At 44.1% G+C, this 26790-nt stretch overlaps 1 protein-coding gene across 1 annotated transcript; it reads right to left on the bottom strand.

The window, feature by feature from the left end:
• Positions 1-1714: 1714 nt before the first annotated feature.
• LOC121534896 (prothymosin alpha-B) lies at positions 1715-7145 on the bottom strand. Its single transcript, XM_041841512.2, has 5 exons — positions 6984-7145; positions 4615-4674; positions 2868-2946; positions 2652-2728; positions 1715-2335 (listed from the first exon to the last, which is right to left on the bottom strand). Exons 1-5 carry the CDS (start codon positions 7026-7028, stop codon positions 2291-2293), a joined length of 306 nt encoding a protein of 101 aa, XP_041697446.1. The 5' UTR covers positions 7029-7145; the 3' UTR covers positions 1715-2290.
• Positions 7146-26790: the final 19645 nt, after the last annotated feature.

Here is a 26790-nt window from a genome sequence, read left to right as displayed (position 1 = left end):
GTGTAGTAGAGTAGCCAAGCTTAGTAGAGTGTTCTATAGTACAGTATATTCAAATATAGTTGCATTAATACAGCTGCTCTAGTCCCATCTACTAAATATTGATTAAAAGTTAATAATGGTCAATAAATATTAGTCATTTGTAGTAATTTACATACTAATTAATTACTAATCAAATTAGACTAATACTCTATATCGGCGACCTGGGAGCAGTTGGTTAACCAAAACAGGCAATTTAGATTTGATTATTTGTAGAGTGAGATGAGAAGGGAAAGAGAAATGGAAAGAGAGAGGGAAAGAGTGGTGTGAGAAAAACCTGCTTCATTATGAATAGATGCAGCCCCAATCCCATGGAGGAACCTTGTTGAGATAAGTAGGCTTTTAAGGTTAGCCTGACATACATAGATCCTAAACTCTTAAAGCAGCAGCACAGGTATTTGTAACGTACAATAGACTGAACAATGCAAATAACAGGTTTACTTTTAGCCATCACAATGTGGGATATATAAGGGTTAAATATTAGGGGGAAATGAGTTCCACCACCTTATGGTGGAAAGCATACAGTGACAACCAGAAAAACAAACGTTTTCTGGAAGGTTCCACCACAGGCCCACTGACATGACAGAACGGAACACAACTGATAAGTTCACTGCTTCTCCAAGCTAATACATGCTTGTTCATTTTTGCCTTAGAAAGAGACGCCAAATATCTTCTGTACGGTGGCCTGTGTGAGCCAAAATACCTCAAAAGTGTAATTTTTGGACAGCTGGATAGTTGCGGTGCAAAAGTTACTCAACTGTCTGATGCATAAGAGAACACATGGATTTGTGGTCAAAGTTATATGGTCAGTTAAAACAGAGGTGATGGTATGCTACGTCTCACCTTTAAGAGAAGACAAATGTTTTCTCAAACACGCGTCAAAGATATGTGACCTTTGACCCTGGAAAGCTGCAGTGTCTGCTGCATGGCTTTGCTACAATCCAAGTACTCTTTCACTGAAGCAGGGCAATCTGGACAAAAAAATTAATGTAAAATTTCTGTTCCAATGTATTATTATTTGTACATTTTCATTTGTGCGCTCTAATGAACATGACCAAGGAGTTTGCTACTTTTGAAACAGTTTGAGACTGAATTTTAGCACTACAAAATCTGACTAAATCCGTAGATGGGTTAGCTGACAACGTCACGAAAAATGATGCACACGCTTCAATGGGACAGAAGTCAGTTGTTCCGATTCTGGATGGCCAGATAGCTAGCAACAATGACAAGAAACTGCCATGTGGGGAATCGTAAGTTACTCGTTTCAGCTAGTTTCATCTTGTTCTTGATACCATGTCTTGTTTTGAGGTGTTTTGACTGATTTCATGTCAATGTGTATATGGCTAAAATTCACTGGCTATCTAACCAACAACTGTAACAATGTATTTGAGAGAAAACAAGTGCTAATTGTGCAAATGTAATTATGATTTCAATAAACATCGGAGCTTAAATATATTTTACACGTTGTCAACAATCTAAGCCAACCCAGTCTGTTTTGCCCCATAGTTGCACATGCGTCGGTTTTGTTGCCAAACAACCAACCCGTCTGTAGGGAGTTTGATCAATACCGTTCAACCTGGATTCATCTTAAAACACCTAATAAGTTGGAAAGAATATTCTTAATTTACCATGTTCATTTTGGTATAAAAGACCCCCCAAAAATAGGTGATACAAAATATAACTCACAAAATATAAGTCCGGTTTATTGTCGAACAACAAACTTCACACATACAATTGAAACAGGCCATCATAAACAAAAAGTCGCTGACAAAACAAAATAAAAAGAGGCTCCTTTTCTTTGGCCTTCCCTCCCATCATACAAACAAAAAAATTAGTTATGGTACAACTAAAGTACATACATAATATTTACTGGAATGCTCCGAGTTCAACGGCGACGTGTGATTTGAGTTGAAGATACCATAACTTGGTCAACTAATTAAAATCTTTCATAAAGAAGCACTGATTTGGTCAGAGGAGATCACTGTTGAGACCAATCTCCTAACATATTGTACAAAAATATAAAATGTAAATAAAAATACAAACAAATATTTTTGTATATTTCATTGAGAGGCTAGAGCCTTTGAGTCTGCATCATTGTGGTGGTTTCCTTGAGATAATTTGCAGGTTGGTTGGTACGTGGATGTTGTTGAATTCCACTTGCTAATTGTATTTTTTTACAGAGTCCTCTAACCCCCCCCTGACATGATGGTCAAAGAGAGGAATTCGAAGTGCTTCGGCAGGATGGGACAACTTCTCAATTGTCATCGTCGGTTTTCTGCTTCTTGGTTTCGACATCATCCTAAAAGAAATCGGAAGGGCAAAAATAAGTAGGCTTCAAGGAAAATATTATCCTGCAAAAACCTGTGTGTCAACACTTTACTTAAAGCCTGCATAGGCTTATAATATGCTATGTCTACGTATTCACATTTTAAGTGACTGAATGGCTAGTATTTAGTCAGGATCATCATGATTGTAAGATAATATTAGGGAGTCATACATGAGAATGACAAGTCTTGCAATGCATTATAACTGCATCATAATGCATTAAACTACAAACTGTGCCAACAGCCAATAATCAAACTACCCCATTGAGGAGCCAATGTCTGCTTCCTTACCTCGTCATCCTCATCGCTGTCGTCGGCTGGTCGTTTGGTGGCTCCAACAAGCTCGTCGTCATCCTCATCATCATCCCCTACAAACATGACATTCCCATTTAAGACAGTTCTCAAATTAAGACATATTACATTATCAATGTCATCACATATTTTATATTTTATCACAAAAAGCATAGACCAACCAAATATAAATTAAACAAAAAATGTTTATTGTACCTTCTATGTCATCATCCTCCTCTTTCACTTCATCATCATCTTCATCATCTATCTCTGGGTCGCCATTTTCCTCATTCTCCTGTTGGGGAAAAAAGCCAACAAAAAGTCAATACACATTTTTTTCGGTACATTAAATTACTTTAGGGTATTTATGATGAAATTATATGGACCAATGTTATGGTAACATACTAATTGCACAGTAATAACTCAATAAAATGCAATTATGTTATGAAGAGTGATCAGATGAATTGCAATTAATTGCAAAGTCCCTCTTTGCCATGAAAATGAACTTAATCCCCAAAAAACATTTCCACTGCATTTCAGCCCTGCCACAAAAGGACCAGCTAACATCATGTCAGTGATTCTCTCGTTAACACAGGTGAGAGTGTTGACAAGGACAAGGCTGGAGATCACTCTGTCATGCTGATTGAGTTAGAATAACAGACTGGAAGCTTTAAAAGGTGCTTGAAATAATTTGTTCTTCCTCTGTTAACCATGGTTACCTGCAAGGAAACACATGCCGTCATCATTGCTTTGCACAAAAAGTGCTTCACAGGCAAGGATATTGCTGCTAGTAAGATTGCACCTAAATCAACCATTTATCTGATCATCAAGAACTTAAAGGAGAGAGGTTCAATTGTTGTGAAGAAGGCGCCAGGGCGCCCAAGAATGTCCAGCAAGCGCCAGGACCGTCTCCTAAAGTTGATTCAGCTCGGGGCACCACCAGTGCAGAGCTTGCTCAGGAATGGCAGCAGGCAGGTGTGAGTGCAGCTGCACGCACAGTGAGGCAAAGACTTTTGGAGGATGGCTTGGTGTCAAGAAGTGCAGCGAGGAAGCCACTTCTCTCCAGGAAAAACATCAGGGACAGACTGATATTCTGCAAAAGGTACAGGGATTGGACTGCTGAGGACTGGGGTAAAGTCATTTTCTCTGATGAATCCCCTTTCCGATTGTTTGGGGCATCCGGAAAAAATCTTGTTAGGAGAAGACAAGGTGAGCGCTACCATCAGTCCTGTGTCATGCCAACAGTAAAGCATCCTGTGACCATTCATGTGTGGGGTTGCTTCTCAGCCAAGGGAGTGGGCTCACTCACAATTTTGCCTAAGAACACAGCCATGAATAAAGAATGGTACCAACACATCCTCCGAGAGCAATTTCTCCCAACCATCCAAGAAGAGTTTGGTGACGAACAATGCCTTTTCCAGCATGATGGAGCACCTTGCCATAAGGCAAAAGTGATAACTAAGTGGCTCGGGGAACAAAACGTCGAAATGTTGGGTCCATGGCCAGGAAACTCCCCAGACCTTAATCCCATTGAGAACTTGTGGTCAATCCTCAAGAGGCGGGTGGACAAACAAAAACCCACAAATTCTGACAAACTCCAAGCATTGATTATGCAAGAATGGGCTGCCATCAGTCAGGATGTGGCCCAGAAGTTAATTGACAGCATGCCAGGGCGGATTGCAGAGGTCTTGAAAAAGAAGGGTCAACACTGCAAATATTGACTCTTTGCATAAACTTAATGTAATTGTCAATAAAAGGCTTTGACACTTATGGAATGCTTGTAATTATACTTCAGTATACTATAGTAACATCTGACAAAAATATCTAAAAACACTGAAGCAGCAAACTTTGTGAAGACCAATACTTGTGTCATTCTCAAAACTTTTGACCACGACTGTAGTTCTAAATCTAACACAAAGGCATAAGAAGGTTAATGATATGTTCATGTGATTTTGGATGCTACCTTTCCATTAGTGGCTGTTTTGTAATTCTCCTCCTCAAATAGTTTATTCTCCTTCAGGTCCTATGGGAGACAAGGGAATCATATGTTATTACATTGTTATAGGAATATGTGATACAAATTGAAATTGCTTTCATATTACATGTATATTTAACATGCATAGGCTACTATATCCCTTTAATTGACATGGAAGACAAATTGAAATCACCTAAATTGTAGAAAATATATATTTTACTTCTATAGGACATTAAGCCATTAACCTATTGTTCCTAATAGGCCTAATTATATTTCTCTGATCATTAATTTCACAATCACTTTGCACCACTATATGTATGTCTATAGGCATACATATTTTGCCTTTCACGCCCCACAGCAAAAAAATAAAAATAAATCATTGCATTTCAAATGAGAACCATTGGTTGCTGCAGAGATTTTCACTGTGTCAGTCAACTCTTCCACTCCCGCCTACTTTACAGAGTTGAATGCGTTGTAATCTGACACTTTTATGATGTTTGGGGAATTGTGGGTATTGTAGTTCGACAGGTTTCCATGCACCAAATGCCACTGGTTAGACACTGCAATACCCAGGGTGCATAGCTCAATTTAAATACCAGCGCTGACTCAGGACCACCTCAAGTAAGGTCGGCCAATTTCACTGAGGATTAAAAGGACAGTATAAACCCACATGGTATCTTGGGGACCAAGCAGTTAGTGACACATATTTTCTCACTTCATAATCCCACACAAAAAGCCGCGTGCATTAAGGTCGTCTATTTAGGTCGCCTATCCATAGGAAAGCTGTATTTAAACCAACTCACATTTACTCTTGAAACTTTTAATTTCACATTGATCTATTATAAAATGAGCACTTGATGACACAGATTGTCCATATCGTTTGAGCGCCTGCCTAAATAAGATGAATAGTTTTATTGATTTGTTTATATAATATTTAAGCCCTTACGCCGTTTAGCAGTATTATCTCAGCACCGCCTCATTAAAACACTCACATCTAGTAGACAAATATACTTAGGGCAATTTAGCAGCATGCCATATCTGTTGACTAATAAAAGTTTGGGGTATTTCCCAAACTGTGCATAAAATATTTGTTCACCTTCCGACAGTGGCTCAGTAAGCTACTAAATGATAACTGCTTAGTTGATCAGGTCATCTTTGATATGAAGCCCACCCATGACACGAGATAGAAATTCCGCTGAATGCAGTGACGGTCGAAAGCAGTCATCAGGAAACAGAATCAGTTTGAAGACAGACAACTCGCACTACACCACACCTTCCAACCAAGCTTGAGCCATTAAAGGGAAAGTAGGCTACCACAATTAATCCCCAGGGGTTTTAATGTCAAATCACTTCGAATTAGAAACGAATAAGGAAGAAAAGAGCCTAGGGAAACCTCTACTAAAGTGAATCTCTCTGGCGCCCGGAGGAAACAGTCGACAAAATAATGTTTTGATAAACCAGACAGACCATCAAATCACAGTCTAGCCTACTGCTGTTTGGTGATGTTGAGAGGCTTGGCTGACGATACATTCAAAGTTGTAATGGTTGCTTAAAGGCATTTGTTTTTACATTCCGCAATAAACATCGTTATCCAAGGCTACCTGTCCATTCGAACGCTTAGTAAGCCAGCCATTTGAACAACTGGCGAATTTCAAGTCATGCCATCTCAACCAAGTGTACGTCCAACTGTTAAGTTGAAAGGCAATGCTTTTATTGTAAATCCAAAATAAAGCTTTATAAGCCCGGCATCGACTGAAAGCTGCACAGCCAACATGGACAAATGCATTTTAAATTAATTTGGAATAGCCTACACAACACAACCTAATGGACAAAATAATTGAGAGTTTTCGAAGTGAGAAAGGACACTAGTGCGTAATTGTCTAATTTGAAGCTCTAACCTCATTGTTTGCGTTTAGAAACAAACCGACAGGCTTGTATAAACAAACAACCAGTGCAGACCGTTACCACTTTATACAATGCGGGTGTATTTCCATGAAGCAGACGCGAGACTCGTTACATTGTATCATTCCACATCAGCTTCAAAACGATAAAAAAATGAGGCTATATTTTCTGCGCTGTTTAACGAATAGCCTACATTGGTTTAATTATAACTATGCACACTCTTAGAATGACAATTAGAATGACAGTGTGAACCAGCGGGCGGGAGGTAGCCTAGTGGTTAAGAGCGTTGGGCCAGGTTACTGGTTCGAATCCCTGAGCCAACTAGGTGAAAAATCTGTTGATGTGCCCTTGTAAATCGCTCTGGATAAGAGCGTCCGCTAAATTATTAAAATGTAACCTAATTTAAAACACTACATCTCCTAAATATAATATTCAATAGGGAAGTTATTTCTTACCTTCGGGGAGATATCCTTAACCGAATGTACTTGTGTGTCTGCCATTGTTTATGATCACTCCAATAAAATAAAGGACAGGGGTAATGAAACTCTGCGAAATAAGGTATTCGGTTCTCGGCTATGTCTCAATCTCTATTATATTGTGCAAGTGCTAACGTTGGAGACCGCGGAGGCACTAATATAGGCTTGTGGGCGGAATAAAGGAGGTGGCAAAGGCAATATGATTGGTCAGCGGTTTCACAGAGGAGTGTGTCTTGCACGTTGGAGTGGAACAATGTATTGTATAATTCAAAACCCAGAGGGCAACCCCCCAATTCCAATCTCTCTGACTCACTCCCCCTGTTGGCTAATAGTGTCCGTTCTCAACGATGCTTTTGGCAGAGAAAAAAAACACAAACCGATGTTTTGACATTAGGCCACACGACACTAGGACAACATATCATGTGCCCAAACGGTGTACCAAGCTAAAGAAGTAGACCCATATTCGGATAAGCTATCCTACCGCCAATAATAAAGTGTCACCTTAAGTGGTGTTCTTTGATTGATTGATGTTAGGCTCGGTAACCAGTCATAATAACGGACTCCACCTGCAATTAATATGTTTGTCGCCATTACGCGAATTGGTCATCCGTATCCTTGACCACACCGTACGTGGATGGCCCGCCCACCTTTTCAAACTAGATAGGCTACATGTTTTATAGTGTTAAAAAGGTTGGAATGAAAAACTCGGTGGTCAACTCAAGTGATCATAGAAAAGCTCCCATTCCAAGCGGACGTTTTAAAAGCCTTTTCTGGCGTGTAGCGTTTGGTGTGCATACTTGCATTTGTTTGATATCATTAGGTCTATGCCTGAAATGTCAAGGTCGGTTAGATCCTAAATAAAAAGTTATTTGGGCGCCATAGGATAAACACACAGTAAATGTGCCCTTATAACTTATGGCTGAATCTTTGTATTTTTCCTTTCCTCTACAAATCATCGGGAAGCTCAACACCGAAAAATGCTGTGCGAGAACATGTGATAGAACAAGTGCGAAAATAATAAGGTGCTCAGAGTATCAGCCGCATATTTATTTTAGAACAAACGGGCAAACGAATTTGCCTTAAGAAGTATTGACCAGGTTATTACAAGCTGGGTATGTTAGCCCAAAGGCCGGCAGATGGCGATATTGAGACATTTCATCTTACCATCCAAAGGGAATCTATACAGCCAGCTACAGACCCTTTTCCAGTACATGACACACTGACATCATGCACAAATGTGGGCGACTCTTGGCGGCAGTAAGAAAGCCATTACCATTACCAACTATTACAACTGCTAGCCAAAAGCTAGCCAAAGAGAAATGTTACTGGTTTAAGTGTTTTTTAAGTATAATGCAGTTGATTTGCGATGATGACACAACCATTATATTAAGCAGGACATTCATACAAGCCTTAAAATCCAATTATAATCCAAAAGTAATGCACTCATAAGCAACATGTAAATAGAGGCTTTTTTTGCTGGCGTTCTATAAGAACTCCCCCTTGTTCTGCCACCAACTTTTTAGTGCGGCAATGTTTGCAAACACAGAAAGTTTATTTTTATTTTTTTATATACACTCATCCCCACCGTGCAACCTGATTGGCTGAACGCCATATACAACATCGGGGACTAGCATTTAGCCACCATAGCATGATGGTGGAAAATTGTTTATTTAAGAAAGGACGCATATTTTCCCAGTTTGTTCCGCCTTCTCGCCATTAAATTGAGTTAATGAGGAAATCGACACCTTTGCAGCCTGAATGGAGAATGTTTTATGTACGAACCGGTCCACGGGGATACAAGTGTACAGCCGGCTGCATAGATTCCCTTTGGATAGTAAGATGAAACAACTCAATATCGCCATCTGTCAGCCTTTGGGCTAGGTATGTGTAGGACAAAGCAGCAAAAATGCAGACATTGTGTAGGCACCGTTCTAGACTGTGGCTCAACACAAGTAACCCCAAAGATGTTCTATTATATTGACAAGATAGTCGAGTGACCGCTCTAACAATGGAAATACATGTCCTCAAAGATGGAAGCCAGGCGGGAGGAGGCAGCTTATTTCCATCTTCGTAACATTGCAAACATCTTTGACTAGAACCAAAACATTTGACTACATGCTAAATACAATCAGAAAGAATGTGTCTTTGACCCTGCATTATAATATAACTTATTTTGAATGAAAGCCAGGAATGAGTGAGTCACTCAGCCCAATGCTTCTGTTCCTGCTTCTGTTGCCTAGTTGAGTGTTTATTTAATATCCTCCTGATTCTGTGATCACCAAGCCTCATGCAACCGCAAAATGTCGGATAAAGCAATTTTACAAATCCGGCTGTTTTTAAACTTTGCTGTGGGAGTGACAAAATGTATTACAATTGAATTTGAATTAACTGAATGATGAGGATGAAGAAGAAGAGAGTGATTGAATTTAGAACAATAGTGTAAGAATTGCTCTTCCTCTGTCTCGTACACACACACACAAAAAAAGACACTTTTATTTGCTACTTTGCCATCATAGGCCACTCTAATTGATGGGGGCTCAGGGCGGTACCATTCTGCTCATCTGATGAAGGTGCACATGGATCAGATTCAAAATTTGAAGACCGAGATCGAGTCATTGAAGGCAGACCAGCAGAAAGAGAAACATTCTCTGAGGGCAGAGATACAGGCGACAGCTGATGCGTTGGTCCAGAGTCAGGCGGCATTGGCGGAGAGTCAGGCAGAGAATGATGCGTTGAAGAAGGCGAGGGACGAGATGGAGTCAGAATCCATGCCAGGCACACCTGTGAGCTCTGGAACTCCACCTCCGACTGGCAGAGGCAACAAACGTGGCGGGTTCGTCAGGTCGTCGGTTCACCCTGACATTTCCATTCCTCTTCTGACACCAGAACTTGACAAACTGCTCAACAGGCATAGCAAGGGCCGTCCGGACCGCTATGCTATTCCACGGATGTGTAACCGAAGAGAGATACCACGAGTGGACACAGAATACCAACTGGGATGGATCCCGAGGCAAATGTGGCTTACCAGTGAACCTCTGAGTGTTCATCATTAATATTGTGTCTCAGAAGTTTCTGTCCATGAGTGATGCAACCCGAAAAAGCATTAAAGACAGAGTTAATGAGTACTTGAGGTCACCGAGAAAGTCTGGACATGGCCTGCTCTCCCTTATGTAAGGAATTAGGCACTTTACAATGTTTACTATGTAGGTTACATGAAACATTTGCCTGTTCGATATGCAAAGTCACATAATTGAGACACACCCACCTTTCAAGATGGCGGCAAGCATGTCTTTTTTTTTGTCTGATCAGTGTTTGTAGCTGAAAAGTTTTGTGGATTTTTGTCTCCATTTACCTTTGTTTCATCTGGCTGTGAACACATTGGACAATAGTACAATATTGTATACAGAGTTTTTAAGGAGACATACAAAATAGGTCTGCTGAAACATTTGAGGCCTACTTGGATATACCTGGGCACCCTACTCTGCACGGGGGCATTATCTGAGCAGACACCTGCCTACTGCTGCTTTCATCGTTCCACTTGACATTGTGCCTTGGGTGTTTTTGGACTTTTGTGTTTTTGGAAGTCGATATCTGGGTCATGGATCGTCATCTTATAGCCTATACTGTTTGAATTTTGGCCCTGTTGGAATTACTGGCATGAGATGAACGCTATGCGGTGGAGCCCTTGCTTAAACCAATACATTTAGGAAGGAAGTAAGGATTCATTTTGAAAGTATTCAAACAATGCTATGGAGTTTAAATGCTCTTGAGCAGCCCTGCAATCACACTACAGAGATGAGATCTCGCATCGTGTGAGACATGCAGCGTGACCCTAATCTGGGTCAATCCCAAAATGTGGCAAAGATATGAACTTTATGTCCTAATACAAAGCGTTATGTTTGGGGCAAATCCAACACAACATATCACCAATTTTCATATTTTCAAGCAGGGTGGTGGCTGCATCATGTTATGGGTATGCTTGTCAGCAGCAAGGACTAGGGAGTTTTTTTAGGATAAAAAGAAACGGAATAGAGCTAAGCACAGGCAAAATCCTAGAGGAAAACCTGGTTTAGTCAGCTTTCTAACAGACACTGGGAGACAAATTCACCTTTCCAGTAGTGGAAAAAGTACCCAATAGTCATACTTGAGTAAAAGTATAAATACCTTAATAGAAAGTTACTCAAGTAAAAGTGAAAGTCACCCAGTAAAATACTATTTAAGTAAAAGTCTTGGTTTTAAATATACTTAAGTATCAAAAGTAAAAATTCCTTATATTAAGCAAAGCAGACGGCACCATTGTCTGCATTTATGTTTAATGAGTCCGCCATACCATAGGCAGTAGGGATGACCATGTGTTCTCTTGATAAGTGCGTGAATTTCATAATTGTCCTGTTCTGCTAAGTATTCAAAATGTAACGAGTACTTTGGGTTGTCAGGGGAAATGTATGGAGTAAAAATGTCACGAGTTGCTAAGCCAGAACCCAGAAGCAGACCAGGACAAGGTAAGTTGAAACGAAGGTGAGTGTTTATTACAAATTCAAGAGTGATGCTGAATAATCCAGGGAACAGAGCGGGCGGCGTTGATTAGTTGTTGGGGGTGCAGTGGTTGATCCCATCCTGGGTCGGCAGCCGCCGACCACCAGGCAGAGGTTGGATGAAGGTTCCGGACGGGTGACTGCAGATGGAACAAAACGGGGGTAAGTAAGCAACAAACCAACAAGGTGCAAAAAACAACAAAACTAACGCTAGGCTCTAAGACTGATACTCTGGTAAACCTACTGTTCATGGCTACCGATCCGGCAGGAATGGATGTTAGGCCAGAGCCTAAGAAGGGTGATGATCAGGACCAGGTGTGCAGATTGCTGATGGGATGCAGGTGCGGAAATCAAGAGAGCTCCCCGGAGCGTTCCCGAACCCTCGGGAAACTGGAGATCACGAACAGAAAAACTAGTCCACAGACAGGACCCGACTCAGACTGCCGGGATCGTTACAGTACCCCCTCCGACGAACGCCACCGGGCGGACTCCCCGGAGCGCCAGGATGGAGGCGGTAGAAGTCACGGATGAGGTCAGCATCTAGGATCTGTCGCCGCGGAATCCAACTCCTCTCTTCAGGACCATACCCCTCCCAGTCCACGAGATACTGGAAACCCCGGCCCCGCCGTCTGGAATCCATGATGCGTCGCACCGTGTAGGCAGGACCACCTCCGATCATCTGAGGAGGAGGAGGAGGAGGCGGAGGAGGCAACAGAGGACTGAGGAAAACAGGCTTGAGGCAGGAGACATGAAAGGTGGGATGGACTCTGAGCGTCCTCGGTAGTTTGAGTCGAACTGCCACTGGATTGATCACCTTCTCCACCACAAACGGACCAATGAACTTCGGTAACAACTTCCTAGACTCAGTCCGTAACGGAAGATCCCGTGTGGCCAACCAGACCCTATCTCCGATGGTATAGGTGGGAGCGGGATCCGGCGACGATCGCCTGGAGCTGATACCGGTCCGAAACTCAAGGAGTGCCTTTCTGGCCCGATGCCAGGTCCGGTGGCAACGACGAATATGGGCCTGAACAGAAGGCACTGAGAGCTCCTTCTCCTGAGAAGGGAACAGGGGAGGTTGGTAGCCATACAGGCACTGGAAGGGGAGACATCCCAGTGGCAGATGTAGGGAGAGTATTGTGGGCATACTCAACCCAAGGCAACTGAGAGACCCAGGAGGTGGGGTTGGAAGAGACCAGGCAGCGTAGCGTGGATTCCATCTTCTGGTTGGCTCTCTCCGCCTGACCATTGGATTGGGGGTGAAAACCAGATGTGAGACTGACTGTAGCTCCAATGGCCAAACAGAAGGACTTCCAGACAGCAGAGGTAAACTGAGGGCCACGGTCGGAAACGATATCACTGGGCAAACCGTGGACCCTGAAAACCTCCCCTAACCAGGATCTCGGACGTCTCGAGGCAGAGGGAAGCTTGGCAATTGGCACAAAGTGGGCGAACTTGCTGAATCTGTCCACGATAGTCAGAACGACCGTGTTCCCCTCAGAAGCGGGCAACCCAGTGACGAAGTCCAGGGCCAGATGCGACCATGGTCGCCGGGGAATAGGAAGGGGGTGAAGTAGTCCAGAGCTGGGCCGATTGGTACTCTTATTCTGCGCACACACTGGACAGGCAGCAACAAAACCCCCGAGTATCCTCGGCCATGGCAGGCCACCAAAAACGTCTGCGAAGAAACGCCATTGTCCGAGCCACGCCAGGGTGACAAGCCATCTTGCTGGCGTGGGACCATTTGAGGACAGCAGGACGAACCGACTCAGGCACAAACAACCGACCGGGTGGACCGTTACCGGGACCGGGCTGAGTCCGAAGGGCCGCCAGCACCTCCTCCTCAATCTTCCACATAACTGCTCCCACGACGCAGTTCCGGGGAGAATTGTCTCGGTCTTGGACCCACTCTCCTCCGTCTTGGAGAACATCCGGGACAAGGCGTCCCGCCTTGCCGTTCTTAGATCCAGGTCGGAACGTCAGGGAAAACTTGAATCGTCCGAAAAACAACGCCCACCTGGCCTGACGGGGAGTTGAGACGTTTAGCCGATTGCACGTAAGCAAGATTCTTGTGGTCAGTCCAGACAATAAACGGTTGCTCCGCCCCCTCCAACCAGTGGCGCCACTCCTCCAAGGCAAGTTTCACCGCGAGAAGCTCCCGGTTACCCACATCGTAATTCCTCTCCGCAGGCGAAAGGCGACGAGAGTAGTAGGCGCAGGGATGGAGTTTACTGTCCGTGGAGCATCGCTGCGACAGGATGGCGCCAACTCCCACATCAGACGCGTCCCACTTCAACGACGAACTGACGGGCCGTGGTCCGGTTGAGAGAGAATCGGTGCGTTGGTGAATCGCCTCTTCAAATCCAGAAACGCCGATCCGCCTCCGGATTCCACTTGAAGGTCCTGATACTGGAAGTCAAGGCAGTTAACGGAGCGGCCACACGGCTGTAATCCCGGATGAATCTGCGGTAGAAATTCGCAAACCCCAAAAATCTCTGGAGCTGCAATCTCGTCACCGGGCTGGGCCCATTCCAGAACCGCTCTAACCTTCTCCTGGTCCATCCTAATCTCTCCCTGGAGATGATGTACCCGAGAAAGGATGTCGTGTGGGCGTGAAACTCGCACTTCTCGGCCTTCACGAACAGGCGATTCTCCAACAATCGCTGCAGAACCTGCCGGACATGCTGGACGTGGTCGGAAGGTTCCTTCGAGAAGATCAGAATGTCATCCAGGTAAACAAACACAAAGAGACCGATCATATCTCTCAGGACGTCGTTCACCATACTCTGGAATACCGCTGGAGCATTGGTCAGTCCAAACGGCATCACCTGATACTCAAGTGACCCATCGGTGTATTGAAACCCGTCAACCACTCGTCCCCCTCTCTGATCCGGACCATGTGATACGCATTGCGTAGGGTCTAGCTTGGTGAACACCGTAGCACCCTGTAAGGAGTCGAAGGCAGAACTCATCAAGGGCAGGGGATACTTGTTCTTGACCGTGATGTCATTCAACCCCCGATAATCAATACACGGTCGAAGAGAGCCATCCTTCTTACCCACAAAGAAGAATCCTGACCCCCAGGGGTGATGACGAGGGACGAACGAGACCAGCAGCTAGGGACTCCTTGATGTAGGTCTCCAAAGCCTCACGTTCAGGTCGGGAGATACTGTATAACCTTCCCTTGGGGTAGACAGCTCCAGGGAACAGGTTGATGGCACAATCATATGGTCGGTGGGGAGGGAGTGACAGAGCCTTCTGCTTACTGAAAACTTCCCCCAAATCGTGATATGTCTCGGGAACCAGGGACAAATCTGGGGGTTTAGCCTCAATCACCTGACTGGGAACCGAATGGGGGCAGGCAGTCTTGAGACAGTTAGCATGACAATCAAGGCTCCAACTCGTTACCTTGCCCGTCACCCAATCGAACGTGGGATTGTGTTCCTTCAGCCAGGGGTATCCAAGGACCAGAGGAACCTGGGAAGACGGCAGAATGAAGAATGAAATCATCTCAGAATGATTCCCCGACAACCGCATCTTAACCGGTTCAGTCCTCATCGTGATACGTGCCAGACTACTGCCGTCCAGAGTGGTAGCTTCAATGGCTTCCGGCAATTGCTCCTTGGAAAGCCCCAGCTGTTCCACCAACTCGGCATCTAGAAAGCTTCCATCGGCACCTGAATCGATAAAAGCGTTAATCGCTAAGCTCTGATTCCTGTTCATAAGGGTAGCCGGGAAACGGGGTCTGACAGAGGTATTGAGAGGTCGAAACTGGCTCGCTAAAAGTCCTCCCAACTTTAGCGAGCCGCGCAGTTTGACGACCCGACTGGAACCTGAGAAGCTGATCGGTTGGACGGAACCCATTGCTTCTCCCTCCTTCGCTCTCGGACTCGATTATCCACCCGAATAGACAAGGCTACCAAGCTGTCCAGGTCACTAGGCTCCGGATAGGAGATCAACTCATCCTTGAGCTGCTCCGACAGACCCTGGTAAAAGGCCGCTTGCAGAGCCTCCTCATTCCACCCACTCTCCACAGCCAACGTCTTGAACTCGATCACGAAGTCGGCCACGCTGCGAGTTCCTTGGCGAAGCGAAAACAGGCGCCTAGCTGCGTCCCTCCCTCGGACGGAATGGTCGAAGAGCTTCCTCATCTCGGCCGTGAACCCCTGGTATGAAGCCATGCAGGGATCCTGTCGTTCCCAAACGGCTGAAGCCCACTCCAGCGCTCGACCATGCAGCAACTCAATCACAAAGGCTATCCTAGCCTTGTCTGTGGCATAAGAGTAGGGCTGTAGATCGAACACTAATCCACACTGCATAAGGAAGGAACGGCATCTTCCCAGCTCCCCCTCATATTTATCCGGCGTCGGAACCTTGGGCTCACGGAAGGACACAGCTTCAGAAGCGGCAGGCGAGATGGGTGAAACCGGTAGTGGATCCTCCACCGGACACTTGCGTTGGTTCTGGACCTCCGTCAGACCGGTAGAAAGGTTCCGAACTGACAATGCGATCTCCTGTAGTACCGTGCTATGATGGCCCAACATCTTCTCCTGCTGGGTAATGGCATGGCGAACAGAGTCCAGGTCCGCTGGGTTCATTACTGGCCGGATCGTTCTGTCACGAGTTGCTAAGCCAGAACCCAGAAGCAGACCAGGACAAGGTAAGTTGAAACGAAGGTGAGTGTTTATTACAAATTCAAGAGTGATGCTGAATAATCCAGGGAACAGAGCGGGCGGCGTTGATTAGTTGTTGGGGGTGCAGTGGTTGATCCCATCCTGGTCGGCAGCCGCACCACCAGGCAGAGGTTGGATGAAGGTTCCGGACGGGTGACTGCAGATGGAACAAAACGGGGGTAAGTAAGCAACAAACCAACAAGGTGCAAAAACAACAAAACTAACGCTAGGCTCTAAGACTGATACTCTGGTAAACCTACTGTTCATGGCTAACGATCCGGCAGGAAATGGATGTTAGGCCAGAGCCTAAGAAGGGTGATGATCAGGACCAGGTGTGCAGATTGCTGATGGGATGCAGGTGCGGAAATCAAGAGAGCTCCCCGGAGCGTTCCCGAACCCTCGGGAAACTGGAGATCACGAACAGAAAAACTAGTCCACAGACAGGACCCGACTCAGACTGCCGGGATCGTTACAAAAAAGTACAATATTTTCTTTAGGAGTGTAGTGAAGTAAAAGTTGTCAAAAATATAAATAGTAAAGTAAAGTACAATACCCCCAAAAACTACTTAAGTAGTACTTTAAAGTATTTTTAGTTAAGTACTTTACAACACTGCACCTTTCAGCAGGACAATAACCTAAAACACAAGGCCAAATCTAAACTGTTGCTTACCAAGATGACATTGAATGTTCCTGAGTGGCATAGTTACAGTTTTGACTTAAATTGGCTTGAAAATCTATGGTAGACTTGAAAATGGCTGTCTAGCAATGATCAACAACCAATTTGACAGAGCTTGAAGAAATTCAAAAATAATAATGTGCAAATATTGTTCAATCCAGGTGTGCAAAGCTCTTAGAGACTTACCCAGAAAGACTCACAGCTGTAATCGCTGCCAAAGGTGATTCTAGCATGTATTGACTCAGGGGTGTGAATACTTATGTAAATGAGATATTTCTGTATTTAATTTTCAATAAATTTGCAAATATGTCAAAAGACATGTTTTCACTTTGTCATTATGGGGTATTTTGTGTTGATGGGTGAGAAAAAAATATACACTACCGTTCAAAAGTTTGGGGTCACTTAGAAATGTCCTTGTTTTCGAAAGAAAATCATTTTTTTTGTCCATTAAAATAACATCAAATTGATCAGACAGTGTAGACATTGTTAATGTTGTAAATGGCTATTGCAGCTGGAAACGGCAGATTTTTTATGGAATATCTACATAGGCGTACAGAGACCCATTATCAGCAACCATCAGTCCTGTGTTCCAATGGCACGTTGTGTTTGCTAATCCAAGTTTATCATTTTAAAAGGCTAATTGATCATTACAAAACCCTTTTGCAATTATGTTAGCACAGCTGAAATTGTTGTGCTGATTAAAGAAGCAATAAAACTGGCCTTCTTGAGACTAGTTGAGTATCTGGAGCATCAGCAATTGTGGGTTCGATTACAGGCTCAAAATGGCCAGAAACAAATAGCTTTCTTCTGAAACTCGTCAGTCTATTCTTGTTCTGAGAAATGAAGGCTATTCCATGCGAGAAATTGCCAAGAAACTGAAGATCTCGTACAACGCTGTGTACTACTCCCTTCACAGAACAGCGCAAACTGGCTCTAACCAGAATAGAAAGAGGAGTGGGAGGCCCCGGTGCACAACTGAGCAAGAGGACAAATACATTAGAGTGTCTAGTTTGAGAAACAGACGCCTCACAGGTCCTCAACTGGCATCTTCATTAAATAGTACACGCAAAACACCAGTCTCAACGTCAACAGTGAAGAGGCGACTCCGGGATGCTGACCTTCTAGGCAAAGATGCAAAGAAAAATTCCATATCTCAGACTGGCCAATAAAAAGAAAAGCTTAAGATGGGCAGTCTGAGATATGGTTTTTTCTTTGCAACTCTGCCTAGAAGTTCAGCATCCCAGAGTCGCCTCTTCACTGTTGACGTTGAGACTGGTGTTTTGCGGGTACAATTATTTTACACATGTAAATAAATGCCCACTTTGTGGGTTAATGGTAATACTGTCTCCTGCCTCCTCTCTGAACACCTTCACCACTAGGGTGGCCTTGTAACAATAATACAACTTTATTTGTTTTCCACCTGGACAACACACACACTCACGAGGGTGGAGGCAGCACAGTGGTTAATTGCCTTGCTCAAGGCCACAATGGCAACGTAACAAAATGTGGAAAAAGTCAAGAGGTCAGAATACTTTCCGAACGCACTGTATATCTGGGGAAGGGTATAAAACAATTTCTACAGTGTTGAAAGTTTCCAAGAGCACAGTGGTCTCCATCATTGGGAAATGGAAAAAATATATAACTACCCAGACTCTGCCTAGAGCTGGTTGTCCGACCAAACTGAGCAACCAGGCAAGAAGGACCTTGGTCAGGGAGGGGACCAAGAACCCAATGACTCTGACAGAACTACAGAGGTCCTTGGCTGAAATGGGGGGAACCTGCCAGAAGGACAACAGTCTCTACAGCACTTCACCAATCTGGGCTTTATGGGAGAGTGGCCAGACGGAAGCCACTCCTGAGAAAAAGGAACAAAGTACTTAAGTAAAAACACTTTAAAGTACTACTTATGTAGTTTTTTGGGGTATCTGTACTTTACTTTTTATACTTTTGCCAACTTTTACTTTTACTTCACTACATTCCTAAAGAAAATAATGTACTTTTTACTCTATAGATTTTTCCTGACACCCAAAAGTACTTGTTACATTTTGACAGGAAAATGGTCCAATTCACGCATTTATGAAGAGAACATCCCCTGAACAACACTACTGCCTCTGCAAGTTTAATCTTATTTTGTTGACTTCAAATAAATTGATTGTTTTAATGAGTATGTACAGCACTTTCCACATTTTGATTGGAATATTTTCAAAATCCAATAGAAGGTACTTAGCTAACATACAGTGCATTCAGAAAGTATTCAGACCCCTTGACTTTATCCACATTTTGTTACGTTACAGCCTTATTCTAAAATTGATTAAATTGTTTTTTCCCCTCACCAATCTACACAAAATACCCCATAATCACAAAGCAAAAACAGGTTTGTAATTTGTTTTGCACATTTATGTCACGCCCTGACTTATGGAACTCTTGTATGTTGAGTCAGGGTGTGGAGATCTATGCTATTATTTCTATGTTTACATTCTAGGTATTGTGTTTCTATGTTTGGCCGGGTGTGATTCCCAATCAGAGGCAGCTGTCGCTCGTTGTCTCTGATTGGGGATCATACTTAAGTAGCCTGTTTGCAATCATTAGTTGTGGGATCTTGTTCCGTGCATAGGCTTGTATTGTGTTTAGCCTGAGGACTTCACGTTACGTTGGTTTGTTCGTGTGTTTATTTTGATAAATAAACATGTATGCATTTCACGCTGCGCCTTGGTCTGACCCGTCCTTCAACGTCCGTGACAATTTATAACAAATAAAAAACGGAAATATCACATTTACATAAGTATTCAGACCCTTTAATCAGTACTTTGTTGATGCACCTTTGGCAGCGATTACAGCTTTGAGTCTTCTTGGATATGACGCCACAAGCTCACACCTGTATTTGGGGAGTTTCTCCCATTCTTCTCTGCAGATCCTCTCAAGCTCTGTCAAGTTGGATGGGGAGCGTCGCTGCTCAGCTATTTTCAGGTCTATTCAGAGATGTTCAATCGGGTTCAAGTCCAGGCTCTGGCTGGGCCACTCAAGGACATTCAGAGACTTGTCCCGAAGCCACTCCTGCGTTGTCTTGGCTGTGTGGTTACGGTCATTGTCCTGTTGGAAGGTGAACCTTCGCCCTAGTCTGAGGTCCTGAGTGCTCTGGAGCAGGTTTTCATCAAGGATCTCTCTGTACTTTGCTCCGTTCATCTTTCCCTCGATCCTGATTAGTCTCCCAGTCCCTGCCACTGAAAAACCTCCCCACAGCATGATGCTGCCACCACCATGCTTCACCGTAGGGATGGTGCCAGGTTTCCTCCAGACGTGACACTTGGCATTCAGGCCAAAGAGTTCAATCTTGGTTTAATCAGACCAGAGAATCTTGTTTCTCATGGTCTGAGAGTCCTTTAGGTGCCTTTTGGCAAACTCCAAGCGGGCTGTCATGTGCTTCTACTGAGGAGTGGCTTCCGTCTGGCCACAATACCATAAAGGCCTGATTGGTGGAATGCTGCAGAGATGGTTGTCCTTCTGGAAGATTCTCCCATCTCCACAGAGGAACTCTGGATCTCTGTCAGAGTGACCATTGGGTTCTTGGTCACCTCCCTGACCAAGGCCCTTCTTCCCTGATTGCTCAGTGTGGCCAGGCGGCCAGCTCTAGGAAGAGTCTTGGTGGTTCCAAACTTCTTCCATTTAAGAATGATGGAGGCCACTGTGTACTTGGGGGACCTTCAATGCTGCAGAATTGTTTTGGTACCCTTCCCCAGATCTAAGCCTCAACACAGTCCTGTCTTGGAGCTCTACGGACAATTCCTTCGACCTCATAGCTTGGTTTTTGCTCTGACATGCACTGTCAACTGTGGGACCTTATATAGACAGGTGTGTGCCTTTCCAAATCATGTCCAACCAATTGAATTTACCACAGGTGGACTCCAATCAAGTTGTAGAAACATCTCAAGGATGATCAATTTCGAGTCTTATAGCAAAAGGGTCTGAATACGTATGTAAATAAGGTATTTCAGTTTTTTATTTTTGATAAATTTGCAGAAAACCTGTTTTCACTATGTCATTATGGGGTATTGTGTGTAGATTAATGAGGATTCCCAAAAAAAATTCATCCATTTTAGAATAAGGCTGTAACGTAACAAAATGTGGAAAAAGGGAATGGGTCTGAATACTTTCCAAATGCACTGTATTTAATCTGTTTTGTTTTATGTTCATAGTAACATTGTTGAGTAGTGTATGTGTGTGCGCGCATGTGCATGTATGTCTGTTTTTCACAACAAGAGGAACCAGAGACTGACAGGAGGGAAGGTTATTCTGACCTCAACTTCCCCTTCTGAACTTGAACTTCAAAACCTTGCATATAAAATGGCGTAAGCTCCTTTTCTAGACGTTTTGTACTAAAATAGACATAACCAGAGGCACAAATCTCACTCTTACAAGTCAATCAATTGCTTTTACCTAAGAAGCATAAACATAGCGCCTCCTCTTGAATCCGTTATCTTTGCTCACTAAGTTTGTGTATAGTGAACTAGGCTACACACAACATATGTTTGGGGTGTTTGAAGACGATGCATTATCTAAACATATATCAATAAGGGGAACGTTTTCAGAACAATCTTCCTATAACCCCCTTTTAAAATCCTCTTAAAATCCCCTTAAAGTTAACCACCCCTCCCCTTCCTCCAACACTTCACCTCTCAGTGTGGGGACTTTTTCTGGTTAGGAAACCCTCGGTCCCCCTCCCTTTTGCCTGACACCCCCCAACTGCTGAGAACTCTAAGTCACTCCCAAGGCTTGTTTTGCTGCGGAGCCAGCGACTGTCATTTCACCATCTTCAGCACTCTCTTTCTCTTTCCTTTCCTTTCTCCCTCCCTCCCATCCTCTTACTCTCCTCTCTCTCTTCCCTCCGCTCTCACCCTGTCTCTCTCTTCCCTCGTCTCTCTTTTGTGTCTCTCCCTCTCTCCACCTCCTCTCTCTCTCTCTTTCCTCCTCCCCACTCTCTCTCCCCACTCCTCTCTCACCCGGTCTCTCTCTTCCCTCCTCTCTCTTTTGTGACTCTCCCTCTCTCCACCTCCTCTCTCCTCCCCACTCTCTCTCCCCCCTCATCTCTCTCCCCACTCCTCTCTCTCCCCACTCCTCTCTCCTCCCCCCTCTCTCTCCTCCCCCCTCTCTCTCCTCCCTCCTCTCTCTCCTCCCCCCTCTCTCTCCCCACTCCACTCCTCCCTCCTCTTTCCTCCTCCCTCTCTCTCCCCCCTCCTCTCTCTCCCAACTCCTCTCTCTCCTCCCCCTGTCTCTCCTCCCTCCTCTCTCTCTCCCCACTCCTCTCTCCTCCCTCCTCTTTCCTCCTCCCCCCTCTCTCTCCTCACTCCTCTCTCACTAACTCTTGCTTTGACTCTTCTCAGTATCGCTTCATCATCTCTCGTTCTTTCCCCTCCTCTCCTTTCACTTGTCTCTTCCACTCTCACGTTTTATCTTGTGATCAACCCTCCTGCCCCCCATCTCTCTCTCTACCCTCCCAATTCCTCCCTCCCTCCCTCCCTCCCTCTCTGTCTCCTCCACCTCTCCTCTTTCTTGCTCTCACACTGATAAACCCCTCTGTGTGTGTGTGTGTGTGTGTGTGCGTGTGCTCACTCCCCTACCTGCACTTGTTTGACAACTGACTCCGAGGTCAGAGAAGAGAAAATAGGGCAAACGAAAGAACAGGAGAGAGTGGAGAGGAGAGAGAGAGAGAGAGAGAGAGCGAGAGAGAGAGCAAGAGAGAGAGAGAGAGAGAGAGAGAGAGAGAAGGAGCATGTGGGGTGAGATGACAGAAAAGGTGATAGGAATGGGGTAGAGACCAGGGTAAAATGATTTTTTAAAAGGATGTTATCGGAATAATGAGAGAAAGACAGAAGGTAGAAGGAGAGAGGATGAAGTGAGATAGATGTGAAAGATGAGGAGTGCTGTGGCAGACATGTCTTAAGGGGTGACATTCCGACCTTCAAACAACGTGTGCGTGCGTGTGTGTTTTACAGTTCTCGCCTAAGGCTCAGTATTTACCATTGGAATTATGTTTAGAGGAACAAGCTCAGACAGTAGGGGCTTGGGTTGAAGAGGAGAAGCAAACAACATCTCGGCCCATCTTTACAGAGATCTTGTGGAACATTTTGTAATACAACCATGGGCTGCGTCTCAATCTACCACATCAGCCTATGTCGGCCTTCTGCATCTACGCTGGAAGGTGGCTGAACTACAGGAAGGTGGCCGAGCTAGTTTGTCAGATCATGAGACATCCCAAAAATAGGCCTTCTCACGAAAACGAACGGTTTGGCCTAAAAGCTACTATGACCACTCTATGGAAAGGGGGACTCTCACGAACACGATGGTGTTCTCCGTTTTGCTCTACAACCCACAAGTGTCACGTGACTCGTCTGAAGGTAACCCATACAAACGAATGGAGGTAGTTTTGTGCCAACAAAAATAAGGGGTTAAATGTGTCCAAAAAAACAAAAATATTTCCTGAGCTTTCTTAGATCTCCTAGCTATAGGACAGACACTTCAAAAGCTTATTCATTTTTGACTGTCTTTTTGGCCATTTATGAATGTATTATTCAATGTGTTTCTATGGGCTATAGTAGTAAAGGCCAAATTCAATTAAATCATAAAAAAATGAAGGGAACCTAAAATTCAAAATTAAATAGCTAAATGATTCATGGTATGACCATCTTAAAACAATTCCATATGTTAGCTTAGTACCCCCCCAAACAGCTTAGACTTTTAGTTAAGTGCCTTTGAACGGGGTATGGTAGTAGGTGCCAGGCACACCAGTTTGAGTGTGTCAAGAACTGTAACGCTGCTGGGTTTTTCACGCTCAACAGTTTCCCTTGTGTATCAAGAATGGTCCACCACCCAAAGGACATCCAGCCAACTTGACACAACTGTGGGAAGCATTGGAGTCAACATGGGCCAGCATCCCTGTGGAACACTTTCTACACCTTGTAGAGTCCATGCCACGACGAATTAAGGCTGTTCTGAGGGCAAAAGGGGGTGCAACTCAATATTAGGAAGGTGTTCCTAATGTTATGTAAACTCAGTGTATATTTAAGCAATAAGGCCAGAGGGGGTGTGGTATATGGCCAATATACCACGGCTAAGGGCTGTTCATATGCACGACGCAACGCGGAGTGCCTCGAAACAGCCCTTAGCTTTGGTATATTGGCAATATACCACACCCCTTCTGGCCTTATTGCTTAAACGCCTTACTGCCATTATGAACTGTTTACCAATGTAATTAGAGCAGTACAACATTTAATCGTTTTGATGTCTTCACTATTATTCTACAATGTTGAAAATAGTAAAAAATTAAGAAAAACCCTGGAATGAGTAGGTGTGTCCAAACTTTTCACTGGTACTGTATATACTGTATATATATAGCAGGCTCTTTTATCCAAAGCGACTTACAGTGTAGGTTGAAGATAAAGGTTAAGCCAACGTAACAATTCCATGCAGAAGCGTAAGAAAATAAACAAATTAATTGGACCAGCGCCGGAATGAAAACTACTGGACTTGAATGTTAGCAGTACAGAAAGTTCACCATCAAAGTAGAAAATAAACACAATCATAGTGATTTTAGCTTATAGTCACATGCATGCATTTTCGCATGGGTGGTCCCAGCGGGAATTAAACTCACGACCCTTGGCGTTGCAAGCGCCATGCTCTACCAAGTGAGACACACAGGACCTCCAACTTCCCAATATAAAGTTACTAGGTTAGAAAATGCCAAAATAGTCTCTTAAAAGTACCTGGTCTTCTATTAGAGGCACCCCCCAAACACACCCTATTTTAGACCCCATTAAGGCATTATGTGCCTTTGTGCTGGATGCATTAACTTCAACACAAAATACAGATGAAGACGCCACTGTAATCGGTTAGCATTATGGCTAACAATAGGAAGTGTATAGCTCAGTTTGTGGGGAAACCCTTTGTTGCCACACACAGATCACTGTATCTGTGCTGTGGGGTTCAAATAATCCCTCAAGGTGTTTTGGGTTCTCCTCATCTCCCAATTAGAGATTTTACTCAATTAATTTCATAAACAGTGTTGTTAAAACATTACCCTCCCAAAAGCAGTATACTGGCTTGTGTCATCCAACTAGGTTATGTCAAATGACACGGAATATGCTGTTTATGGTCCTAAAATTACTCTTCAGGTAGTCAGAACATCAGTCAGAATATCTGATTTAAAAACAGACAGAACTAAAGTTACCAGTATTCTATATGCATTTTTGTTGTTTAATATTCTAGGTGCCACTGTTGAGTCATGCAAAGATAGAGAACCTCTGTTTCGATACAGGTATAAACAGAAGTACTGCCTACAGTTGAAAGTGATCTTTTGTGATCCTATTCCCCATAGCAATATCCATATCAAAACTCCATGTATGTATTTCTTCAGCAAGAGATCCAGCAATATAAGCTGTATTTCTTGTCCTATGAATACTGATCCCTCAAGCCTGTGTGTGTGTGTGTTTCGACTTCCATGTCCATTGATTCAGTATACAAATTGGTCACGTATCCTCACACATTTCTGAATGAAGGCCTCTGTGTGTTTTGACTTCAGTGATTAGTAGGTTAATAGGGCAGTAGCCTACCCCATTTACAGGCAGGAGTGCCAGAACTGGCTAGGAATAGTGTCACTGCAGTGGCAGCACTTTCTTTTACATTATTGTTTCAACTGTGATTTTCTTGGAAATTATTTTGAAATGGGTGAGGGTGGACATTCCATTTTCCAAACAATGAACCATACATCCCACCCAAATGGGTCCCTCAATAATTGAACCCTTGCAACGAAGAACCATATACAGTGCATTCGGAAAGTGTTCAGACCCCTTCCCCTTTTCCACATTTTGTTACGTTACAGCCTTTTTCTAAAATTGATTAAAAACATGTTTTTCTCATCTATCTACACACAATACCCCATAATGACGACGCGAAAACAGGTTTTTAGACATTTTTGCTAATTTATTACAAATAAAAAACAGAAATACCTTATTTACATAAGTATTCAGACCTTTTGCTATGAGACTCCAACTTGAGCTCAGGTGCATCCTGTTTCCATTGATCATCCTTGAGATGTTTCTACAACTTGATTGGAGTCCACCTGTGGTAAATTCAATTGATTGGACATGATTTGGAAAGGCACACACCTGTCTATATAAGGTCCAACAGTTGACAGTGCATGTCAGAGCAAAAACCAAGCCATGAGGTCGAAGGAGCTGTAGAGCTCCAAGACATGATTGTGTCGAGGCACAGATCTGGGGAAGGTACCAAAACATTTCTGCAGCATTGAAGGTCCCCAAGAACACAGTTCGTTTGGAACCACCAATAATCTTCCTAGAGCTGGCCGCCCGGCCAAACTGAACAATCTGGGGAGAAGGGCCTTGGTCAGGGAGGTGACCAAGAACCAGATGGTCACTCTGACAGAGCTCCAGAGTTCCTCTGTGGAGATGGGAGAACCTTCCAGAAGGACAACCATCTCTGCAGCACTCTTGGAGTTTGCCAAAAGGCACCTAAAGACTCTCAGACCATGAGAAACAAGATTCTCTGGTCTGATGAAACCAAGATTGAACTCTTTGGCCTGAATGCCAAGTGTCACGTCTGGAAGAAACCTGGCACCATCCCTACGGTGAAGCATGGTGGTGGCAGCATCATGCTGTGGGGATGTTTTTCAGCGGCAGGGACTGGGAGACTAGTCAGGATCGAGGCAAAGATGAACGGAGCAAAGTACAGAGAGGTCCTTGATGAAAACCTGCTCCAGAGCCCTCAGGACCTCAGACTAGGGCAAAGGTTCACCTTCCAACAGGACAACGACCCTAAGCACACAGCCAAGACAACGCAGGAGTGGCTTCGGGACAAGTTTCTGAATGTCCTTGAGTGGCCTAGCCAGAGCA

The sequence above is a fragment of the Coregonus clupeaformis genome, unplaced genomic scaffold, assembly GCF_020615455.1.
Source record: "Coregonus clupeaformis isolate EN_2021a unplaced genomic scaffold, ASM2061545v1 scaf0349, whole genome shotgun sequence".
Lineage (NCBI taxonomy): Eukaryota > Metazoa > Chordata > Actinopteri > Salmoniformes > Salmonidae > Coregonus > Coregonus clupeaformis.
Note: the sequence above shows the minus strand (reverse complement) of the source record. Positions and strands in the feature narration are given on the sequence as shown.